Below are 23,675 nucleotides of genomic sequence, written 5' to 3'. Positions count from 1 at the left end.
ATTTTTTTCTCCCGCAGTCTGTCACGCAAAGTACTTTTCTGAGATTAGAAGTTGTTTCAGAAATAAGTGACTGAGGACTTAGACCACATTACACAATGGCACAGACAAGGCTCTGCTTGTTGTTTGCTTGCGGACGTGGTCACACAGTAGTCTATCATGTGACAATACTTTAGAGCTCCAAGGTATGAAGGAAACACCCGGACCCATTGCTCCGTTTGGACCTCTAAACGGCCTTCAATCTCCAGTTCACATGGGGGAAAGCGTCAGGTCAATGGTACCGTGGAGTTTCGGTTCCCCCTTTTCACCACTGGGTGGCGGTTAAATGCAGTCGTACATGTTCACTGCGGAGTGGACAGATTGCTGCGGTTCAAAGCACACGAGAGCCGAATGATCAGACGCTAGATGAGCAGATGTTGGAGGTGTCTGGACACGTCCGTGTTTCTAGACTGACTGCAGTGATGCAGCTCCATAAAGACAGCAAATTACCTCAGTCATTTCATGCGGTAGTTGCACTTTGATATATTTTCAATAAAATCAATAAAAGAAATCAATGAAGAAATCAATAAAAAGAAAACAAATATCAATTCATTTATTTAATCATTAAATACGAAATGGTCGTGGTATTCAAACACCGATAAGATACTTCTCAGCATGTCATCATCTTGTAACAACATGTGCCTCTCTGCAACTAGTATTCGGCAGACATTTGAAGGCCTATTGAGAACGTTCAGTCAATCCAACGATACAGTCTATCCAATGATTACTTTAATGTGTCATTGTAGTATGGCGATTGTAGTAACTGACGCTGATTACAAGGCTATGTAGATGAGATCAAAGTATTAATCCACTCAATTAAATAAGCACGTCTCATCACAATTGTCAGTTTCCCTGCAGTCTGGGCTGTAGCTGGTGGTTGCGGTATCCATTCATACCCCATAACTGCTAATCCATGATTGGCTAAATCACGACTAGGGAGGAGAAATCGTAGGGGCTTAGGAAATTAGCATATTTGCAGGGTGATAAATTTCAACTACATCTTTGGGGAGGTTCTACTGAGGTGCAAGGTCATTTTTGTGGTGGGACATTTCATGCTTTTCGATGCGTACCTGCAGTTCATGAACTTCCAGGTTTCACTGACTGATGCTCAAAATTCAGAGACATGGCGACTCACAGATAAACAGAATACCAGGAGGGAGTTCTTCCGGACGCGTTATCGGCTCCGTCAATAGTTCGCTCAGCAAAATTACTGGTAGGGTTTCGCACTCCATCGTTGAGTTGGGGGGCCGTGACACTTAAAACGGCCCGTGACTACTTAAAGTGCGCAAAGCACAGCACAGAGGACCAAAGACTGGAGTACTGCACTTTTAAACTACTTCACCAAAGAGAGGGTTAAAGGGAAACGTTTAAATTGGGCCGTTAAATTCCCAAAGAAAAGTCACACAGCGACTAATTAAGAAGGGAGAAAGTTTATCTCAGGTCGTCTCTGCAACAGGACTTTCTCAGTTAACTGACTTTTCAAAAAAGCCAAACTGGAGACGTTTGGGATGGACCTGATTCGAAAACTCCGGACGGCGCGCAAGCTGATTCTGGTGATAATGATACCGTTATCACTGCTGCCGTTACCGCTCATCTACCCAAGCAGTGTAAGTACACTCTAGCATTCCTCTGCGTGCGCTCTGGCGCATGGAGATCCACGCGAACTTCATGTGTCCCTAATCTTTCTGCATGGATTGCACGGTGTTCAAGTTTTAGCGAATGAAACTAATCGAGCTGTGCAGAATTCACAGGAGATTGTCAAGTCTCTTGAGTCTCAAGACAAGGGTCTCTTTTTTTTTAGAAAATACTGGAATAGGTTATATATGGTAGGTGATTGGGCGCCAAGTCAAAGGAAGGGTATAGGTAATTGTGATCTGTTAGTGTAGGCTTTCACGTTGTGCCAGGACTGCTGAGTCTGATGATCGGATAAATACTTAATGCATACGATCCATAGCACTGCCAAACAATTAGGTTATTATGCAACACATAAACACAGCGCCTGGCTCCAGCGAGGAACCTGCTGTGTCACCGCGACCTCTCACCAATCAGGCGCTGCGCCATATACTCTGTAGGCCGTCTAATCTGACGAGCTTAAGACACAGGTCACCTCACTCTTCTTCACTCTGACACACACACTCTTCTGTCTTGTGAGTGTGTGTGTGTGTGTGAGTGTGTGTGTGTGTGTATTAACACTAACATCTCCACATGGCTCTGCAGACAGTGCTTTATGAGAGTTATTGTTTGGTCAGACACTAAGGCCTCTCGCACATGTACTACATTTGACAGAAGAAAAGAACCGAGATCAGAATGCCAATGTGGCATCCCATGCTGTGATGTCCTTACACCCTGAGGCGTTGTTCGAAGTTTAGTGTTGATGCAGCTGAGCTCAACAAGGGTCCAGGGACACGTGTCCACTTTCCCCTCAAATCTGTCCATTCTTGAAACACAAGGACAATCTTCAACACAACCCCCCCCCCCCCCCGTCCCTGTCCATAGACACACACATACTCCGCACAAAAGTGTCTAGATTGTGCATAATGTGTAGACGTAAAAGGTATGTGTCTACTCATGTGCTCTTTCCTATGAGAGAGAGGACAAACCAACTTCAGTCCTCCCTGAGATCAATAGAGTAATACATCTATCCAATTCAATGACATTGATTCTGGCCTGCACAGATTCAGCTGATTAGTGACTCATCAGTAAACCAGGAAGTCCTTAGCTGGACGAGATATACACAGAGAGAGAGAGAGAGAGAGAGAGAGAGAGAGAGAGAGAGAGTGGAAACCGGAGCATTAGAACCAACCTGCTGATGAAAGTGTGAACACTAAGAAGAGATTATTTGTTTTATGTACAGATATGTAGTGCAGCGTGATGCCCTCATGTCTTTGTGTGCTCTGATTAAGACTTGCAAAGTGTTTATATGGAATCAAACAAACCTATTAGAGAGAATCAGCACCAACTGATAGCAGTAGAACAGAAATTGATCTACCCCGTTAAACCTGTATGTAGCATTATCTCAGGTCGTTGACCCCTTCTGCTTACTTCACAAAGCCTACTTCACTAAGGTGAGGATTGAATCAGAGGTCTTTGTCCTCCACTTATGGATAGCATGCTTTGATCATGTGCATTGAGATATTTCAAGCACTGTCTCTTCAACTATGTCTTGTGTCAAGGTGTCAAGGCTATATATATATATATATATATATATATATATAATTCATATTATCTTTTCAGTAGTCACAGAGGGACAAGACGTTAGAAAGAAAGTTTGAATGAATGGGTTCTGAATGAATGAGTCTTTACAGGTGCCTTTCACCTTTTGGTTATGTATGAGAGTGGAAGCAAATTACTTTATTCAGGTTTCAGGCAGGAAGTGACACAGAGTCTGGCCCAGTTCTGGCCCAGTTCTGGCCCAGGTGAGGCCCAGGTGAGGCCCAGGTTCGCTACAGAGTCTGTGAATGAGTTAAAGGGAGAGCTGAATGAACGTGCCAGTTCTTTGAAAAAAAAAAAAAAGATTAGCGTGCAGAGTAATTATCCACATGGTCCCCGGATGCTGGAAGAACAAATCAAATACATGTGTCCTGAAGGGGCCAGGTCTAGACACATTCTCTCCTGCACACAGACAGAGAAGTAAATCTGTATGTGTGAGTGTGTGTGTGTGTGTGTGTGTGTGTGTGTGTGTGTGTGTGTGTGTGTGTGTGTGTTCGAAAGAGAGAAAGAGAATGAGTAATTGCCCTTTGTAATGGCCCCTTTGTCCCTGTCAATTAGACATAGAGTTGAAGACTCTGGATTTATAAGTTATAGGATATCTGTATATGAACATTATCTGTGTGCACCTAAAGGAGGAAAGGAAGAACCCTTTTTAGCTCATCATTTCCCAGAACCAATCATTCTCCTTTTGGCCCCTAACGTCACAGTAGCCCCAATATTGTTTTTTCCCTTAAAGCAGCACTGAGGAACTTTGGGCTAAAACTAGCAAGCTAGCTAACTACCTAAAAGGCATGCAAAGACAGTTGGAACTAATAAAAGCTTGCTATTATGCTAACTGGTGTCTTTTGGCAATACAGTTGCCAGTGTTGTGCTGTGAAAGCTTTTTCTACATTTTCATGGGGTGTGCCGTCCCGTACCACAGAACTACGTAGTGCATTGCCTGGATGGCTAGAGGGAACGACAGGTGTGTTCATCTGGCCTTCATGTGACCACATACCATCAAAACGAATTTGAAGATTCACAAAACATACCTCAAAAGTAGCAAATTGCTGCATAGTGTTACTGTTTGAAAGGTAGACTGAATGAGTAACACAATCAAATGGCTGTATAGTGTTCAATCAAAAGCGCGTGCTTGTGCGTGTGTGTATGCGTGTGCTTGTGTGTGTGTGTGTGTGTGTGTGTGTGTGTGTGTGAGCATGCGTGTGTGTGTGGACCTCATAGCTTGGCTTTGCTAGAATTTGTCAAATTTCGTAATATCAGTATTGTACATATGTGTTGCTAAATGTTGTTATATATAATGAAGTGGACAGCAGAGAATTCAGACTCCTTATGTATCGTCTGACTGAAAAAAAGAGATGACTAGCTGGTCCATTAACAACATCTGGTTTAATATGTCACGTGGTAATTTCAATAGCTCTCTTTTGTAAAATGCATAGCAGAGGATCACACAATTAAAGTAGTTTTGAGGAAACATTTAAAATTTCTTTTGGGAAATTAAAGTGTTACTTTCACATTTACGTGAATGAGCTGCATGTGATATGATGTGATATGTGTGTAACATACAGGCCAGGTTTTCAGAAGTACTGATTACGCTCCATGTCATTATGGTCAAACACTAATGCACTGTTTAGTAGTGTGCACAGGGGACCAGGCGCTAAGGCTCCTTTAATTAATTTGAGTCTGGAATTTGAATCTCCCTAAACAGATTAGCATTCACAAGTTTCCTTTATTGGGTTTCCATGGTGATCCATACTCTATGTTGTCTTACATAATACCTACAAAGTTAGATGAAAATGGCTAAAGTCCAATGGCTTTAGCCAAGCTAAATTCTTCCATACCAGAGATGTGTATAATTATGATGATATGATGTGAGATATGCATGAGTAAACACCAGCGATAGTGATGTTTAATTTAATTTAAGTCATTCATACTCTCAAGAACTCTGACTCAGCAAACTAAATGATAGTCAGATTCTTTTTTTTTATAATTATTTTTATTTGGTTAGAAATGATAGTCAGATTCAACTATTACTTAAATGTATCTCCTGCTTTCAGCAACTATAGAACATGTGTAAGTGAAGATAGATGGGGAGCGAAGTTAAGCATATTCATCTTACATCTAGATAAGATCTGGGTGAGATCAGTTCCATAACAGACTGCTATGTTTGAGTTGTTGCTCATTACGCGTCTCTCCCTGTGCAGGAATCGTCGTGTGCCTACGTCCTCATCGTGACGGCGGTGTACTGGGTGTCTGAGGCTGTGCCGCTGGGTGCTGCGGCTCTGGTTCCGGCCTTTCTGTATCCACTGTTTGGGGTTCTGAAATCAAGTGAGGTGAGCAACATCGAGCATTACGTCATTACGCTAACATGAACTTGTATTACGTCATTACGCTAACATGAACTTGTATTACGTCATTACGCTAACATGAACTTGTATTACGTCATTACGCTAACATGAACTTGTATTACGCCATTACGCTAACATGAACTTGTATTACGTCATTACGCTAACATGAACTTGTATTACGTCATTACGCTAACATGAACTTGTATTACGTCATTACGCTAACATGAACTTGTATTACGCCATTACGCTAACATGAACTTGTATTACGTCATTACGCTAACATGAACTTGTATTACGTCATTACGCTAACATGAACTTGTATTACGTCATTACGCTAACATGAACTTGTATTACGTCATTACGCTAACATGAACTTGTATTACGCCATTACGCTAATATGAACTTGTATTACGCCATTACGCTAATATGAACTTGTATTACGTCATTACGCTAATATGAAATTGTAAATGGTTGACTGTCCTGCTCAGTCAAACAGAACAGTAGATCTTTACTACTCATCTCCGATCTGAATTCATGACTACCGTCATTTCATTGACTTTACTTGGCTCCTCAATCTTAGCAATTTAAGAGGCACAACTACCTTTAATACGAACATCTTAGTCTCTGATTATGGAGACCAATCCAGTCTAGTCCCTTTTTATCTGAGAGCTATCAGAATGTTAAAACAGCTAGCTGAAGTATGCTGAATTCAGCATGGCTGGCCACCCATTACCCACTGATGCCAGTCCCTGTGTTGAAAAGGTTAGTCACTAATAACGACAGCACTTCTTTAGCAACCAGTATCAGACTGTGAAGACAGGTAGCTTATGCTTAAGAATGTTAAAACAGCATAGCTGGCAGCACATAGCACCTTGCATGTTGGTAAAGCTGCTGTACTTTGCCAGTTTAACTTATTCTCCTAATTTGTCTGCCAGTCTGATTCCTAGTCACACTGGTATGCCTGATATTGTGATTAAACCCGATAAGAGGGATACTGGTCTTTTGTGGTTCATAGGTCACTGGGTCCTCATTATGTGGCAAATCCCAGTATAAAATGGACTTTGTATACTTGCACAATGCACAACAAGTAGACCATGTTCAGTGATCGTAATGTGTATTAGGAGTTCTAAATCAGGCCAAGTTTTTTTACCAGGTAATTCACTTGCATCACAAGCATGTAAATCAATAGTCAATCTAATTTGCAATACATCAGATGTATCCATCTCCTACCGGTTTGTGTGGCTGTAAGATAATATGCAAAGTTGTACTTTTATTTATTGTCCTTCAAGTCTTCATGGATCAAAGTAAATGCCTGAATCTATAAATAATAGTAAACTTGAATGTAAGTGATACACTAGCTTTCATTCATATTATATATGGCTGCAGGCTAACTGTACAGTGGCTGAATCCTGCTTACATACAGAATCCAGAGATTTCCTGTTTTGTATCCAGTATGGGTTTTACTCTGTAGAAGGCAGAGAGAGGGTTTTATCTATTATGCAATGGGATCACTAGAAGACCTATGTTTGTGTTGGTGTACGTATGTCTGTGTGTGTGTGTGTGTTTATGTGTGTGTGTGTGTGTGTGTGTGTGTGTGTGTGTGTGTGTGTGTGTGTGTGTTTATGCATGTGTGGTTTATGTAATTCTTGGCATGGTTACCACATTCTTTGGGACCACAGCACATGTTAGGGGCGTAAAGAGAACTGTAACCTTTAAAAACTGTTGTATTGCTAGATAATGAGCACAATATCCCTTAGATGCAAAGACTTAAGGGGTATTTTAGGGAAGCACCTATCCGTGCCCCAAACACCAGAACTGTCCAAGAACGTAAGTATAGAGACCACTAGGCAACATCATTGTGCAAACAGGTATTTGGTTCAACCGAAGATATATGACAGGTGTTGACTTGGAGGCTACAATCGAGAACCAAAAAATGCCTTTTACAACTCCGGGTGCAAAGGAACCCAGTGTGTCTTATGTAAAGTATCTTGAGTTCACCCTTCTCCTTCGGCTTGGTTTTGTCCCCAAATGGCAGAGGCATTGGGCATGACTACAGCTAATGCGGCACTGGTGTGACATCTAGGCACAAGTCTTCAATATTTTCTGCCGGACACTGGCATATCCATCTCGTACCAGTACAGTTAATTATAAACACAGATAGTAAAGGGAACCTACCAAACCCAAATCATTTTTGACCTGAATTGAATAAAACCAACTACTGCTGCCTCTGACTCCAATATAGACTGGTGCTAGACCTGGGCCTGAGCTGTGCAAGAGGCAACTGCTGCCCGACAGGTTAAAAAAAAGGTCACAGAATCATTTCATTGATGATGGGTCTCTATGTCAGTTTCCAGTATTTGTAAATGTATATTATTTGCATTAGCTGTCATTTCACGAGGGGCTCATGTTAGTTCTTCAAGGATGACACTTAAAAGGAACTTCAGTAGACCCTGTCTAATTGGCCCTCCTTATCAGTAAGGCCACAGGAAGCAAAATAATTGCCAAGGAGTCTTCAAGCCTGCTGCAAGCAAAGCTGTCTGTCAATTGCTTTGTAGCACCCTCTCCAAATGAATTCTCTGAGAGGTTATGTAGAAATGGGGAGAGAAAATGTGATTATGTGATGAAAATCCCATTGACAAACTTGACAAAGCAACCTGTAATCTTAAGCCTTGCTCTAATTATGTTTAGTAAACACCCCCCCATCTCCTCAACCCCCCTTCTCACTTCGACTGGCTTCGACTGTTGACCAGAATCTCTGCATGTGTTGCACATTCTTTTCCATGTCACCTCCCTGATTTGATTTGCTCCATAATTCCTCTGTTTCGCTCATTTTAATGATGTTCGCCAGAGGGGAAAAAAGTCTGACCAACCCTAACCCTGGCACAAACACAGAGGTGTTAAGTTTTCAAACCTTCCCCCAACGTCTTTTATGTCACATGGCATGGCTTCTGTGCCCACCTGGGTACACATGGCTCACCCTCCCTATCCCTTTCCACACCCATGCAACCTTTGTAAATGCACACAGGAAGTGTGACAATTGCTTTTCCTGTTGTCCTGTTCCTGCCATCTATTCATTACTGTATCACCCAAAGCCAATACCTCAGTGCACTTAAGGGTTGTACAGTAAGGGTATACGTTCATGTAATGGGATGAAGCCTTCTGAATGCCTCACTATGCCCAGTTCCATTATCCTCGCTGCCCTGTGCTGTTTTGGAGGAGGAAGAGAGATACAAAGCTCAGATTTGGGATCACATTGATTCAAATGAGCAGGGACTGTTTGTTGAGGACTTCATTTACATCCTCCACAAAGTCCTGGGGCAGTATGGAGAGAGAGATGCTGTAGTCAGGCTGATGAGGTCATGTCAAAAGTCAACCTCATGCAGTAGAATACACAGCTGTTGCAAGGATAACTACAACAAAAAAGACTTAAGGAGAGCACATGTTAAAAAGGTGTTTTTTAATTATGCAGACTTCTTTTGTGTGTGTGTGTGTGTGTGTGTGTGTGTGTGTGTGTTGTGTGTGGGTGTGTGTGTTTGAGTGTGATAGCATATGTGCATGGATTTGTGTAATGTATGTGGTTTGTCTATGCATTTGTGTGATGTATCCTTTGTGTGTGTGTGTGTGTGTGTGTGTGCAGGTGGCCTCAGAGTACTGTAAGGACACCACACTGCTGCTAATGGGGGTGATCTGTCTGGCTGCCTCTATAGAGAAGTGGAACCTCCACAAGCGCATAGCTCTGCGTATGGTCATGGTTGCTGGGGCCAAACCTGGAATGTAAGGACCACGTGTTGCACTGAACTAACACACGCATATTTACACCTGCAAATAAACAATCACACAGAAGTACACATATACACACAAATATAAATCTGCACACACACAGAAATACACACACACACAGTGAAGAAATGTACATACACGTATACTCACTTAAACACGTTCACAAATATAGAAATGCAAGTTGATATGGAACAACCAAACAACCAAACACATTATACATTAACAATTTATCTTTCAGTCATTTTTAATATTTCAGTATTTTTCTCTGTCTGATGTGCATGTGTGTGTGTGTGTGTGCGTGTGTGTGTGTGCGTGTGTGTGTGCGTGTGTGTGTGTGTGTGTGTGTGTGTGTGTGTGTGTGTGTCTATGTCAGGTTGGTGTTGGGGTTCATGTGTTGCACAGTGTTCCTGTCCATGTGGCTTAGCAACACCTCCACCACTGCCATGGTGATGCCCATCGCTGAGGCCGTGCTGCAGCAGCTCGTCATAACGGGCATCGCCGACGGCGGAGAGGACTCCGAGGACCTCAGCGACGGTCCCGAGAGCATCTACGGTAACCCAACAGTTTTCATATTTCATATATTTTACTCACACAATTACAGTATATAGTTTATAGTTTTAGATCAGTTTTCAGAATCAGAATTAGGCTAACCAAGAATCAGAATAAGACTAACCAAGAATCAGAATTAGGCTAACCAAGAATCCGAATTAGGTTAACCAAGAATCAGAATTAGGCTAACCAAGAATCAGAATTAGGTTAACCAAGAATAAGAATTAGGTTAACCAAGCCATTTCACCATTTCAGGGATCTTAGTTAACATACATACAGTTTAGACTAGTTTCAAAATGATGGCATTATCCAAGGCTTTTCATGTAAATGAGCTATGATAGGCTTCTAATGCAAACAGTTCCAGCAACCTGGTGTTGTTCTGTATGATCATTTTTAGTTTCTCTGACCCTTTGCATGAGATGGTCGTCAATGGCAACCCCTATTCCTGTAGTACAATTAGTGACTGTCGCTTAGACCTTGATCGATTTCCTGACCCCAGGGTGGTATTCCAATAACGTGGTTAAGTCACAAACCTGGCTCAGAGCAAGAGGTAAACCTCTTAATAGAAGACCCCTATGGGTTCATGCTCATAGCAAAACAAAGCCTAGGGCTCTTCTATTAGGAGGTTTAACTCTTACTCTGACTTAACTTAGCCAGGCTTGTCACTAAACCACGTTCTTAGAATACCCCCCAGGTGTCTGAGTAATGGCAGGTTATCTTGATATCATGATAAGATTACCATCTGGATGATTATTGTGTCTACATGCTTGGATATGAATATGAACTCATGAATATACCTCAACAGAAAAAAATAAGCTTCGACTAGCCTACAGAAAAGATGGGTAAGTACAAAAAAAACAATGATTATTATTATAGTTGTTGTTGTTTTCATTGTTATAGTATATATTTTTATATATTGCTATATTTATATATTCATAAACACTCTATTCTCTTCATTTTTTTTGCGGTGTCAGGTTGGAAGTGAACACTCTATCTGAGGTAAAAATAAATAAATAAATAAAATCATGTCCTACTAACTTACTAATATTAGGTGGATTTGTCATGGATCACTAACCCTAGCTCCAGATGACATCACTGCCGTTGGTAATTGTTCTCTGTGTCCTGTAGGAACAGAACGGGCTGCCTGTGACGCCCAGACTCGGCTCCCACCTAAAACACAGCAATGGCCATCTCCCAGAGGTAAGGGCCCACCTTTTTGGAGAAAAAAATAGAAAAAGGTCTGAATTTCCAGGTGCAGGATAAAAGGCAAAAGTCAGATGGAAAAAAGGATTTATGTCCACTCATGTCCAAGTCGATTGGCTCCCACCTATCAAAACACAGCAATGATTTCTAATGAGCTTTTACTACAGTGTAGAAAAAAACTAGAAAAGGATGTGAATTTCCCGGTGCAGGGCAACAAGGTAAAGATGGAAAAAAGGATTTATGTCCACTTTAAGTTTTGCTCCTGAAAATGTTTCTTTATTATTTGCCTGCTTAAGACCTAATGGTCGAAATATTTATGGGAAAATAAAATATCAGTTCTGTTTCTCTCCTCTCACAGGCTGAGATCAGTGTGACGGAGCCACCGCGAGAGAGGCCCAAGATCCGGAGGAACTCCTTGTACCCCACCAAACGTGATCACATGATCTGCAAGTGTCTGTCACTCAGCATTACGTACGCGGCCACCATCGGTGGCCTCATCACCATCACAGGGACCTCCACCAACCTCATCTTCGCCGAGCAATTCAACAAGTATGTGTGTGTTTGTGTGTGTGATTGTATGTGAGTGTGTGTGTCTGTATATTTTTAATCAGAGATTAAGCTCCCATAGCTTTTTGTCTGTCTACCTGTGTACATGTGTCAAAAACAAACAGATTTGTGTGAGTGACTGCCTACTTTTAATAGTTTTTGCTAGTTATCTCCACCTCCTTCCACCTGTTCGAAAAAGACTGGAAAATGTAGAACTAATTCTTCCCTAAATGCCAGACTTCCAATGTCATGCCCATGATCAAATTATCCTTGGACTACTTACCCGTAAGCTATGCCGCTATGCAATCCACACTTACCCTTGGCATTTGCCATGGAAACAATTGCATTTTGAAAGCCGTGCTTGTTGGAATCTAATATGTGTGCGTGTGTGTGTGTGTGCATGTGTGTGTGTGTGTGTGTGTGTGTGTATGTGAGGAGTGGATGAATTGTATGACTGAGGAGGAGTGTGCTGACTTTTAGAGCCATGCCCCGCCCACACACACACACACACACAGCTTGTCTGAGGACTGGCTCACCTTTCCCTACACGCGGACACAGAAAGGCCAAACAGTAGTCCGTGGCAGTCGGTGTGTGTGTGTGTGTGTGTGTGTGTGGGGGCGGGGGGGGAATTGAGTTTGGTAATACAGCCGTCACAATCCCCTAATGCTCTTTTGCGGGGCATCTAACTAATTAGGCTGAAGCAAGGGGGCCCTTTCTATACAGAGAGTTTACTGGGCAAAGGTGACAACCAACCTCAGCCTCCTAATGTATGTACAGACCTGTGTGCTTGGAGAAGGAGTGATGTCTTAACTCGGTGAGAGGTGAGGTTTGGTGGCCTTAGAAGAGAGAGAGAAAGAGAGAGGTGGAGAAGGTTTTTTTAGGGTCTGTTAGGTTTATTGGTGAGAGAGAGACACAGAGAGAGAGAGAGAGAGAGAGAGAGAGAGAGAGAGAGAGAGAGAAGGAAAGAGAGATGGGGTGTGTGAGAGAGAGAAGGGGAAATTCTTTGTCAGGGTCAAAGGTGACATTTGCTGACCTCTAGTAGTTCTCATGGACAAGATTTACTGTTTTGTGGCTAAACCAAGTTCAACTCTATCCTGCTGTAATTAAACTTATTGTGGAGGTCAGCGTGTGAGCTTGGCCTTGCATGTCTACTGGGTATCCTACACTGGCAAGCCTCAGCTGTTGTGACCCCTCAGACATTTACATGCAGATGGTATGTGGCAGATACATCATACGACACATTTGCTGATGTGCTGTAAACCCAGTTTTTACATTTCTGTTGGGTTTCTAATCTGGAGCTCAAAACTATACAGGTGTGTTTAGATCTCCTTCACCTGACCCTGGATCAGCAAAACATCAGAACTTTGCAGATGTAATAGAAACTGGCTATCTGCAAAAATGCCGATTTAAACAATCCAGTTTATGTTATCCAGTTTACAAAACGTTATCACCTGAGAACACCGGGGAAGCCATTAGGTGCTGTAAGTAGTCTTTGTTGTAAAACAAAAAAATACAATTTATCTGGATTATAATAATGACGGAACTCTGAAGGCATGATAAATAAATAGTGTTCCCCAATATAATTGTTATTGTCATGTGCATTTGTTTACATATCCAGGCCCTCAAAAAATACACATGCACATAAAAAAAACATCTCAAGAAAAGTATTGGCACGCAGAAGTCACAATAGTCAACTGTGATCCTTCAGATACATGTTATCATTATGGACTAGAAGCTTTTGTTTTCACAAGAGAAGCCCCTGACTGCACCTATAAAGAGTGCTAACAGGGACACTTTTTAGGCCCCTTAAACTGTGCAAATCGACCTTTGGTCTCCAACATTATGGGATGGCCAGATTGGCTCTCTTAACCTTTCACCCTTGAGCTAGCAGGGCCACAAGGAAGTGTTGTCAATTCCAAATACAGAGACCGAAGCAGAAACAGTTGGAAGTGGACTGAGGAAAAAAGAACGCGAAAAAGACTTTGGGCATGTGTGTGTGTGTGTGTGTGTGTGTGTGTGTGTGTGTGTGTGTGTGTGTGTGTGTGGTGTGTGTGTGTGTGTGTGTGTGTGTGTGTGTGTGTGTGTGTGTGTGTGTGTGTGTGTGTGTGTGTGTGTGTGTGTGTGTGTGTGTGTGTGTGTGTGTGTGTGTGTGTGTGTGTGTGTGTGTGATGTTACATAAGTCACAGCGTAAGCCGCTCACAGCATGTACCTTGCATTCCCAGCATGCTTTGTAAGCTGTTTGAAGGCTGATCTCTGCCTTCACAGGGGTGCCCTGTGCTGAAACCTTCGAGAAAAGCGGCACGCTGCTGAATCAACAAGAGAAAGTGTCCCCCAACTGTCCTGTTTGTTTGTCTGTTTCCTCCATGTTGCACAGGGCGAACGACCTATGAACCATCTGCAATCCCATTCTATCACAAATAATTAGTTCCACTTGACGATGCAATAATGGACTCAAGTGCAGTAAATGTAAATTCTAGATCTGTACTGTATAATTCTGGAACAGATGCAAAGAAAAAAACGTACTCCCTAGAGTCCAATATTATCCTTTGAAGTCCAATAAGGGCTAGTCTTCAAAAAAGTCCAGTCTCACCTGAGAATGTAATTAGCAGTAACAAATAAATAAAAAAATGTACCTGTATATTTTTGTGTATTTTCTTCTAGTCGCTACCCTGAAGCCAAAGTCATCAACTTCGGCACCTGGTTCATCTTCAGCTTACCCATTGCCATTATCATGCTGATATTGACCTGGCTCTGGCTTCACATCCTGTTCCTGGGCTGCAAGTAAGACAGCCTGCTGACTAATCACAGTGTGCTGATATTGGTTTGCTTAGCTGATTATCTAGGTTGGAATTTGCTAATGGTGCTTCGTGCTGAGCTGATCAGTTAGATTTTAATTTTAAGTTTGATTTGTTTACTTATGATGGTCCAGTGATAACGGTTTCACTGATTGATTGAACTGTTTGACTGATTGATTGGCTAGGTCCTCCTGAAAAAGGATGACTGTGCTTTGTGTTGATTGGAAATATGTCCCGTTCCAAATATGTGAACAGGGTTTCATTTCTTTAGGTGAATCTTCTGGAGAAACGTTTCCATTTAAAAACTATTCCATTATATTTAACGCCATTACATTACATTTACATTAAACATACATTTGTCTTTGCAGTTTCAGGGAGACATGTTCCCTCAGCAAGAAACGCAAGACCCGAAGGGAGATCATCTCCGAGAAACGCATCCATGAGGAGTACCAGAAGCTCGGACCCATCAGGTAAACTGCAACACATCAAACACCTGTACCCGAGCCAAAGCCCCCACCGTGTTCCTCACTGCTGTGAACTACCATGAAACTTATTAGGCTACTTAGCTACAGTCACCATGCAAATTCAAAGTCACATCAGGTACCTTTAAGTACCTTTAAGTTATGTAACAGATGTGAACCCAATGCCCCCTAGTCAAGTCATTCACAGTGAGAAACCCCTTAGCCTCAGTAGAGTACAGTGTGAGGACTGTTACCATGCTATCTCTGTGCTTTCTGTTTGATCACATCAGTAGTCTCGTGTCAAACCGGCTGTTCCATGGAATTCTAGAACGTAAAGTGTAAATTGTGTCTTCCAAATGCCATTGAATTCTGTAGTTCTGGAAGTCCACAACTCACCTCTAGCATTCCATTGTGAGTTCCAGTGGAGGGTGCACCACACCACACCTCACCACACCACACCTCACCACACCACACCACACCACACCCACCACACCACACCACACCACACCACACCACACCAACCACACCTCACCTCACCACACCACACCTCACCACACCTCACCACACCACACCACATCACACCAGAGCAGAGCAGAGCAGAGCAGAGCAGCCAAGGGTGTGAGTGGGGCCATGTTGTATGTATCCCCCTTAGTAACTCCTTTGTGTCTTTTCTCTTACTGTAGCTACCCTGAGGTGGTGACGGCGGTGTTCTTTGTGCTTATGACTCTGCTGTGGTTCACAAGAGAGCCAGGATTCGTGTCTGGATGGACCTCTCTGTTTGAGAAGTACGTAAGACCTATGTCACTGGTCATATATCTAGTTACATATCTTCATTCATACAAATCTTTTTCTCTTTAATTCAAAGTTGTGTACCTTTAATCGTTCAACCATTTACATCCATGAGAATATTCCTCCTGTCACGCTAAATGTATATAATGCCATTGCTGCTAATATATCTATCATGAAACAATTGATTTCCCTTCCAGTCCCTACCATGTATAAGTACCTCACATCTAATCCTCTGATCTATGTCTGTGTTTTTGTGTGTGTGTGTGTGGGTGTGTGTGTATATGTGTATTTGTGTGTGTGTGTGTGTGTGTGTGTGTGTGTGTGGTTGTGTTATATATGTGTGTGTGTGTGTGTGTGTGTGTGTGTGTGTGTGTGTGTGTGTGTGTGTGTGTGTTTGTGTGTGTGTGTGTATGTGTGTGTGTATATGTATGTGTGTGTATGTGTGTGTTTGTGTGTGTTATGTGTGTGTGTGTGTGTGTGTGTGTGTGTGTTTGTGTGTGTGTGTGTGTGTGTTCTCACAGGAAAGGCTATCGGACTGACGCCACGGTCTCCGTGCTGCTCGGGTTTCTCCTCTTCCTTATTCCGGCCCGGGCACCCTGGCAGTCGGCATCAATAAGCAAGGTCAAAGGTCAGTATTCCCATCAGCCTCATCCGTATCTGTTTCCATATCCCTCATCCGTGCCCTCCTACCCTTATTCACGCCACAGTGTTTAAATTGCTTCCTCTGGCATGAGTTCACTCACTGGGGACATGGAAGGTGCTAATATACTACACACATCGTGGGGAACATGCTGAAATGAACTGCGTATCCAAAATTGTTATCTAAACATTTAATGGAGGTTTTAGTTCCTTGGTTATGGTGTCATGTTTGTTTCATGGTTGTCGTGTCTTCCATTTCTCATCCATTTCTCATCCATCATACATTTCCTGTGAAGCACTTTCATGATGATGGTGATGGTGGTGATGGTGATGATAACTACTACTAGCAGTAGGTTTAAATGGAGTAGTTTTGCATTGCCCTTTGGTAGTTCAACTGCTGGTAGAGCAAGATACTAACATAATCTAGGTCATGGTTTACTTATTGGGAGTGAATGAACTGATAAGAAAATAGACCTAACCCTACCTCTGTTATATACACACACACACACACACACACCCACACACTAATATATATATATATATATATATATCTAATATGCCTGTCCGTGTGTATTCTCCAGAACCTTCTGATGATGAAGATGATGAGGAAGAGGAAGACCCAATGGCTCCCATGATCACGTGGAAGGACTTCCAGAGACTCATGCCGTGGGAGATCGTCATTCTGGTCGGGGGAGGATACGCCTTGGCTGCAGGATGCAAGGTGACCTACATACATACAAAACAATACTAAACCAGCCTATTCATGGGTTTCCGGTGTGGCGTCATATCACATGACAACAATTATCTTTTAGGATATTTAGACAAGGGCTTTGCTTCCTAGCCCAAATACATCAATAAACATATTGTAAAGCTTTCTGAATCCAGGTGCTGACCGGAATGATGTAACTTCAGTCATTTTCTGACTCTACCCACAGGTGTCCATGTTAATGTCTCTGTTTCCTGACTCTACCCACAGGTGTCAGGGCTGTCCATGTGGATCGGTCGTCAGCTGGAGCCCATGAGTGGTCTTCCCCCCTGGGCCGTCACGCTCCTGGCCTGCATGCTTGTGTCTGCAGTCACCGAGTTCGCCAGCAACCCTGCCACCCTCACCGTCTTCCTGCCTATCCTCTCTGCCCTGGTGAGTCCTTCACAAGCATGGCGTCTACCTACGCTACGCCCTGTGTAGCTCTCTGGGCCAGGCTTGGACCACAGCTCTCACAGCACAACATCGCCAACGATGTCGCCAAAAGACACCCGTTAGCTTGCTACTTTTCGACAAAAACTCTGCTTCTTTAAGAGTTGTAGTATAACCCTTCCCCCTCTGTGTCCTTCTCTTCCCCCTCTGTGTCCTTCTCTTCCCCCTCTGTGTCCTTCTCTTCCCCTCTGTGTCCTTCTCTTCCCCCTCTGTGTCCTTCTCTTTCCCCTCTGTGTCCTTCTCTTCCCCCTCTGTGTCCTTCTCTTCCCCCTCTGTGTCCTTCTCTTCCCCCTCTGTGTCCTTCTCTTCCCCCTCTGTGTCCTTCTCTTCCCCCTCTGTGTCCTTCTCTTCCCCCTCTGTGTCCTTCTCTTCCACCTCTTTGTCCTTCTCTTCCACCTCCAGTCCGAGACCCTGCAGATAAACCCCCTGCAGACGCTGATCCCGTCCACCATGTGTGTGTCCTTTGGAGTCATGCTGCCAGTGGGGAACCCGCCCAACGCCATCGTGTTCAGTTACGGGCACGTGCAGATCCGAGACATGGTGAGTAACGACCCCGTTGTCGGGGCGACAGTGCTTCAGCGGTGGACAAGTACACCTCCTGACCATGCGTCGAAGTGTCCTTGAGCACGAACATGACACTGAACGCTCCCGATGGGCAGGTTGGCGCCTTGCATGGAATCTCTGCCGTCTGTGTTTGAATGCTCTACTGAGTACAGAAGCGCTATATAAAATGTTAATGTACAGTACCACAGAATTTAATTTTTTTTTGCTTTCTGTTGCAGTATCAAAGTACCCAAAGTACTACTCTCTGATTTACTAGATTGGTTAGAACCAAACAGATATGAGCCAACATAGTATATAAAGCATACGTTTCATTTAGGAAAGGCATGGATGTGGATACTCAGGGTAAAAACCTACTTGATTAGTAAAGGACAAGTAATATTGTGTGTTTGGTGCCCAGAAACGACAGGTTTATCCCATTATAAAAGTATCATAAAAGTAGTTTTGTTCCTTTAATGTAGTTATGACCAGCACTCACAAACAGGGGTGACTGACTCCCTGTCTGTTTGGGTTTGGGTCGCTTTTGACCGCTTATCTGTTTCCCCTCTTCTGTGCAGGTGAAAGCTGGTTTTGGGGTGAATTTGATTGGCATCCTGGTGGTCATGCTGGCCATCATGACCTGGGGGGTCCCCCTCTTTCAGCTCAACGAGTTTCCCCAATGGGCCGTCATGAGAAACACCACCGGAGGCTTGTAGCCACCAGGGGGCGCCAGTCAAGGGAGAGGGTAGGACAGATCCGCATGTTTCCATAGTAAAAGGACATGGATCTGGGACACGTGAATGCAGAGAGGGAGATGTTTCTCCCTCTCTCTCTCCTCAACTACGGAAATGACACTGTACAGGACAAAACAAATCTATTCTTCTCGTTTAATGACTGCCTGTTTGTCAAGAGGAACACAGCGACATTTCACTTGTAACAAAAGTGTGTGGGAGGAGTTTAGGAGCCACCTCAGTTCTGTCACTTCCTGTTTCATCACTTCCTGTGCTTCTGCTTCAGAGGACTCTATCTTGACATAAGAGTACACATTCTTTTGTCCCTCAGCATATAGGGCATCACAAACCCATTTAACTACTGTTTTGCATATATGGCGGCCTAGTCTTAACTGCACATCGTAATGCTGAAGAGGCGTCGCTTCGCCTCGGGCCATGTGATCTCGGTCTCATGTTCTGGAAGGCCAACAACAACTCGACAAAATGAGTCCCATAAAAGCAGGAGCCCCAGAATGCTATCCATTGCCTGTATTCTAAACATGTTTTTGTATTCACCAGTTGAAAGTAACATATTGTTTTTAAATTGATGTTTCCATGAGTAGATAGACAACATTATCACTGTTGCTTGTCAGCAGTTATTGTTTTTACTTAGGGCTTCATACAGGAGTGGAGGTAATTCAGTTTGATTGGTAGTCTGCAATGAGCCACTAAATCAAAGGAACACGTTGTCACCAAGGTGACAATCATGGGAAGAGAGCAACCTTGCTGTTGTGTTTAACATGTATACAGTGTGTACAAAATATGCATACTTTATATTTGTGTACATTTCGTGTAATTTTTGTGGGGGTGGTTTTGTACATTATCAACATGTACCAGGTGAGTGACTAACTAATCTTTCATGGGTATGATAATTTATTCAGAGATGCACAGTTTTTCATACCTTAAAAGCGACGACTAGAAATCTTTGTAAATACATGAGATATATAAAATATGTCAACGTGATGTACAACATGTGCCAAACTCATATTGGTGAAATCACACAAGAATGAACCGTTTCTCCTTCTGTGATGTCACAGGAGGAGTTCTACTCCTGAAGAACACGCACATACTGCTTTTTACTCTCCACCCCAGTTTCAGATCAACTGTAATAAAACTCTCTGGCCCATCATGGTTTCCCTCTTTTTTTACATGTTTTTATTCAAAACTACTTCACGCATGTATTTAGCAATGGTGTCAATTGCAGATGTTTTCATCTTCATCTTCAGATGAATAACATGCACACGATGCTCAGGCGCACACACACACACACACACTCCAAGTCACTCAGCAGCAGCTCTCTTCGATACATTGAGAGAAAAACAGTATGTGGTATCAAATCAAATATATTATTATTCTAAAACACAGAGATGAAATGTGAGCCTGCCATCGCTCTCAGGGCACACAGTGATCTAACGGCTGCCATTATGGTTCTGTTCATGGAGTGGCAGTTGCTCGTACCCAACTGAGATTGAGAGTGCAGTCCATGTAGCTGTGTTCTCAACACAGTGCTCCATTCTGTGTCAAGCAGTCCAACTGGAGAAGCTATGAGCTGGGGACCCCCTCTGCAGGCTCAAAGCCTTCGGTCTGAAGCTTCTCCTTGTACTTCAGGAAGTCCCGCCTCTTTGCGAAGTATTTCACCTGCCAATGACACGTACAAAAAAAAAAAAAATTGTAGAATTCTTAATATAATAATTTTCTTCTCAAAGAAAGAGTTGTCTGTCGTGTGTCTTAATGCCAAGATTCAGATTTCTTTATTTCTCGTTCCTCATTGCTCTTATCAAAATGAAATTTAGTTTGGTCTCAGACGCACGCACCCACACATATTAACACAAACACACATTAACTGATGTACTAGATATTGAAACTTGAAAATGCATTTCCTGAAGGAAATACCAGTGCATGAAATACAAAAGTTAAGAAAGGAAAAAGAAAAGATAGAAGAGTGAAGAAGCAAAGAAGAAAGGAAAGAAGAGTAAAAGAAGGAAAGAAGAGTGGAAGAAAGGAAAGAAGAGTGGAAGAAGGAGAGTGGAAGAAGGAAAGAAGAAAAGAAAGAAGAGTGAAAGAAAGGAAAGAAGAGTGGAAGAAGAAAGAAGAGAAGAAGAAAAGAAAGAAGAGTGAAGAAAGGAAAGAAGAAAAGAAAGAAGAGTGAAAGAAGGAAAGAAGAGTAGAAGGAAAGAAGAAAAGAAAGAAGAGTGAATAAAGGAAAGAAGAGTAGAAGAAGGAAAGAAGAAAAGAAAGAAGAGTGAAAGAAGGAAAGAAGAAAGGAAGAAGAGTGGAAGAAGGAAAGAAGAGTGGAAGAAGGAAAGAAGATAGGAAAGAAGAGTGGAAGAAGGAAAGAAGAAAGGAAAGAGAAAACAAATTATGGAAGGTGATAGGTGAAAATTCACCCTAGTTACCTCAGGACTCCGGAGCTGCATATAAGTATATTTATTAGACAAACAACAATTGCAATTGGGCTCACTCCCAGCACAAGGCTGAAAGTGAAGCAATGATAAACACATTGCACAAGGTTTATATAGACAGAAGTTTAGCGTTCAGCAGAGATAACCACGTGATGGATTTCTGATGTCCGAGGCAAGGATGGAAGTTTTGCACAAGGTCGGAAGAAGCACAGTTCGACCCTTCTTATCACCTCTGGTCTAAACATGCTCTTGTACATATGCAGACTAAGTGGCACCTAATATTCTAAGTTACAACACACACAGAAAAGCCATTTCATATGCACATGATTCATACATTCTTAAGTAATTAACAGTGTTTGCAAATTATCTCCATCAGAAGGTGTCTCTTAATATCCCTAGTTATACAGTTGAATGGAGAGGGACAGAGAGAAGAGGAGTCTTGGAACCTTGGCGCAGGTGTCAGTGAAGCACAGGTGCAAGCCAGTTTAATTACCCTATTATGATGTCATACTGGCCCAATGTAAGTCAATGGGAAAAATTTGTATTCGTTTTTCTTTAATATCTTAGATAAAAAGTATAAAGTTCAGAAAAATGAAAAATACATAGCATAAGTGTCGTTGTACGTTAAGCGGTTCGAGCTGAATTAATCGCAGAAGTCGGTACAAAGAATAAGAAGTATAAGAAACGAAGGAATAACAATACAGGGCATTTCATGCACTGTAATAAATAATAATATACAAAAAGACAGAACAAATAGTGTCAGTTTTACATGATTGGCATGAACAGGCATAAAACAATTGTGTGGGACAAAACTATACAACTTCTTGACATGTTTATCTATTCTCATCCAGTTAACACTTATTGCACACAGAGTAATAGGTTTATATGCTCAGTAAAATGAAGAGCATCCTTCCTATCCTACAAGTATTGAAAATGAGCTATTAGCATGTCGACCTCTAGTGGTCCAGATGACAACGAAGAAGCTATGTTACCTTAGATAACCTTCATTACATGACATCTAGGATTCCGCTCAATTTGAAGCATGATTATAACACAACAACGAACTCGTGCTCGTGTCACCACACAGCTTGGCTCGTTTATCGTGATTGAACAAAACCGTTAAATTACTCCTCAGTTTGCCCACGTCCACGGCAAACCCGTCAGCTAGATACAGTGCCGTTCAGACCACAGTACGGAAACATGCTAGCTAGTCATATAATGTTAGCTATGACAGTTACTGCACTGCTGGGTTTGTGCGTCGTGAGACCTACCCACTGTGCTGGGCACTGCTTCTCAAATTCCTCATGGAACTTTTTGCACGACTCTGCGTTGTCCTGATTTACGTCGAGACATTTCCACAGTTCATCTCGTGCCCCCCAACATGTACGCCTCTCCTCCCTCGTAGGAGCTGACATTTCTGTGGCTCTTTCAGAAGCTAGCAAACGTCAGCTGCAAGAGATGGAGAAAAACAAGGTCTCAGCGTAAGGCTAACCAACTAAAACATGGAGACTGGCAGATAGTCGTTGTCACAAATTCATCTGTTCCTACTGTGTACTGCCATCTCAGTGACCTTTAATGGTTAGCCAACCTTAGCTAACGTTAACTGGTTAGCTTAGCTAGCTTGCAACTTGTTAGCTGATAAAGTGAGTTGGAAGACAGTACAAAAATCCAGGACACGTACCAGTGGAATTTTGTGAATATGTGCAATACAAACAGAAAAGCTCTTGACGTTTTGACGGCAAATCATCTAATGTAACTGTAGTACAACGACAGCTAAGTAGAAAGCTCTTTCAAACATTCACAACCTGGGGATGCATGCTTGTTGACAAAAGTATTACTTCCGGTATTTGAGTCATAGCTGTATTTCAAAATAAAAGTTTACTTACTGCCTTAGAGAGTCTATATGTTACTACAAAGACCAGTATTTAAAAGACGAATCACTCTTGCAATCTTCAAAAATCCCAATTTAGAGTCCTTGATAAGCCACTACCGTAGTTCTCTTTCTTTGCTATATCAGGGCAATGTCTTTTACTTCACTTTGCAGCACGTCACACAATTCAACACTAGATGGAGCTAAATTACCGATTATGAAGAGTTGCCTCCTTTCACACATAGGAGTGTTGATTCTGGACTACATTTTCTCCTTGCTGAAATGAGAAGAGTATTGTTTTCAGTTGGAATTGACCACATTAGTATATTTAAACCTAATGTGCAAAGTAAAAGAAAATGTGTAATGTTAATGACATAGGCAGTAATCACAAAATCTTTTTAACACCAGTTACCCATCGGCTTGTTGAGGATAGACACCAACGATACGTGCATAAAAAATGTATTGTAAGATTTGACTCTCACTACCACACCAACACACACACACACAGAGCGTGGAGGTGATGGTGTGAGAGACAAAAGAGAAGA

The 23,675-nt window shown here is 42.4% G+C and overlaps 2 protein-coding genes across 3 annotated transcripts; one reads left to right on the top strand and one right to left on the bottom strand.

Annotated features, from left to right (window-relative positions):
* Nucleotides 1-1,012: 1,012 nt before the first annotated feature.
* Nucleotides 1,013-19,790, top strand: slc13a4 (solute carrier family 13 member 4). The gene is made up of 16 exons (XM_031582858.2): nucleotides 1,013-1,643; nucleotides 5,448-5,576; nucleotides 9,229-9,365; nucleotides 9,745-9,923; nucleotides 10,726-10,762; nucleotides 10,895-10,919; nucleotides 11,049-11,120; nucleotides 11,482-11,672; nucleotides 14,331-14,450; nucleotides 14,833-14,934; nucleotides 15,609-15,710; nucleotides 16,236-16,342; nucleotides 16,935-17,074; nucleotides 17,330-17,491; nucleotides 17,951-18,088; nucleotides 18,667-19,790. The coding sequence occupies exons 1-16, from the start codon at nucleotides 1,545-1,547 to the stop codon at nucleotides 18,802-18,804; spliced, it is 1,878 nt and encodes a 625-aa protein (XP_031438718.1). The 5' UTR covers nucleotides 1,013-1,544; the 3' UTR covers nucleotides 18,805-19,790.
* A 200-nt stretch (nucleotides 19,791-19,990) lies between these two features.
* On the bottom strand, nucleotides 19,991-23,269 carry LOC105902609 (cytochrome c oxidase assembly factor 6 homolog). Of its 2 annotated transcripts, none has more exons than XM_031582860.2 (3): nucleotides 23,147-23,269; nucleotides 22,532-22,709; nucleotides 19,991-20,496 (listed from the first exon to the last, which is right to left on the bottom strand). In XM_031582860.2, exons 2-3 carry the CDS (start codon nucleotides 22,673-22,675, stop codon nucleotides 20,401-20,403), a joined length of 240 nt encoding a protein of 79 aa, XP_031438720.1. In that variant the 5' UTR covers nucleotides 22,676-22,709; nucleotides 23,147-23,269; the 3' UTR covers nucleotides 19,991-20,400. The 2 variants fall into 2 exon arrangements, with proteins under 2 accessions (XP_031438720.1, XP_031438719.1); XM_031582859.2 differs by lacking the exon at nucleotides 23,147-23,269 and adding an exon at nucleotides 22,942-23,105.
* Nucleotides 23,270-23,675: the final 406 nt, after the last annotated feature.

Source organism: Clupea harengus, chromosome 16 (assembly GCF_900700415.2).
Source record: "Clupea harengus chromosome 16, Ch_v2.0.2, whole genome shotgun sequence".
Lineage (NCBI taxonomy): Eukaryota > Metazoa > Chordata > Actinopteri > Clupeiformes > Clupeidae > Clupea > Clupea harengus.
This window is presented reverse-complemented; position numbering and strand designations above follow the sequence as displayed.

What these genes read in the sequence shown, in the direction of transcription:
- slc13a4 (XM_031582858.2), top strand. Translation starts at nt 1,545, where the DNA reads ATGGACCTGATTCGAAAACTCCGGACGGCGCGCAAGCTGATTCTGGTG. An exon ending in CTAGCCTACAGAAAAGATGG is followed by an intron (nt 10,763 to 10,894) that starts GTAAGTACAAAA and finishes TTGCGGTGTCAG; the next exon opens with GTTGGAAGTGAACACTCTAT. An exon ending in CAGAAGCTCGGACCCATCAG is followed by an intron (nt 14,935 to 15,608) that starts GTAAACTGCAAC and finishes CTCTTACTGTAG; the next exon opens with CTACCCTGAGGTGGTGACGG.
- LOC105902609 (XM_031582860.2), bottom strand. Translation starts at nt 22,675, where the DNA reads ATGTCAGCTCCTACGAGGGAGGAGAGGCGTACATGTTGGGGGGCACGA. An exon ending in AGCAGTGCCCAGCACAGTGG is followed by an intron (nt 20,497 to 22,531) that starts GTAGGTCTCACG and finishes TGTCATTGGCAG; the next exon opens with GTGAAATACTTCGCAAAGAG.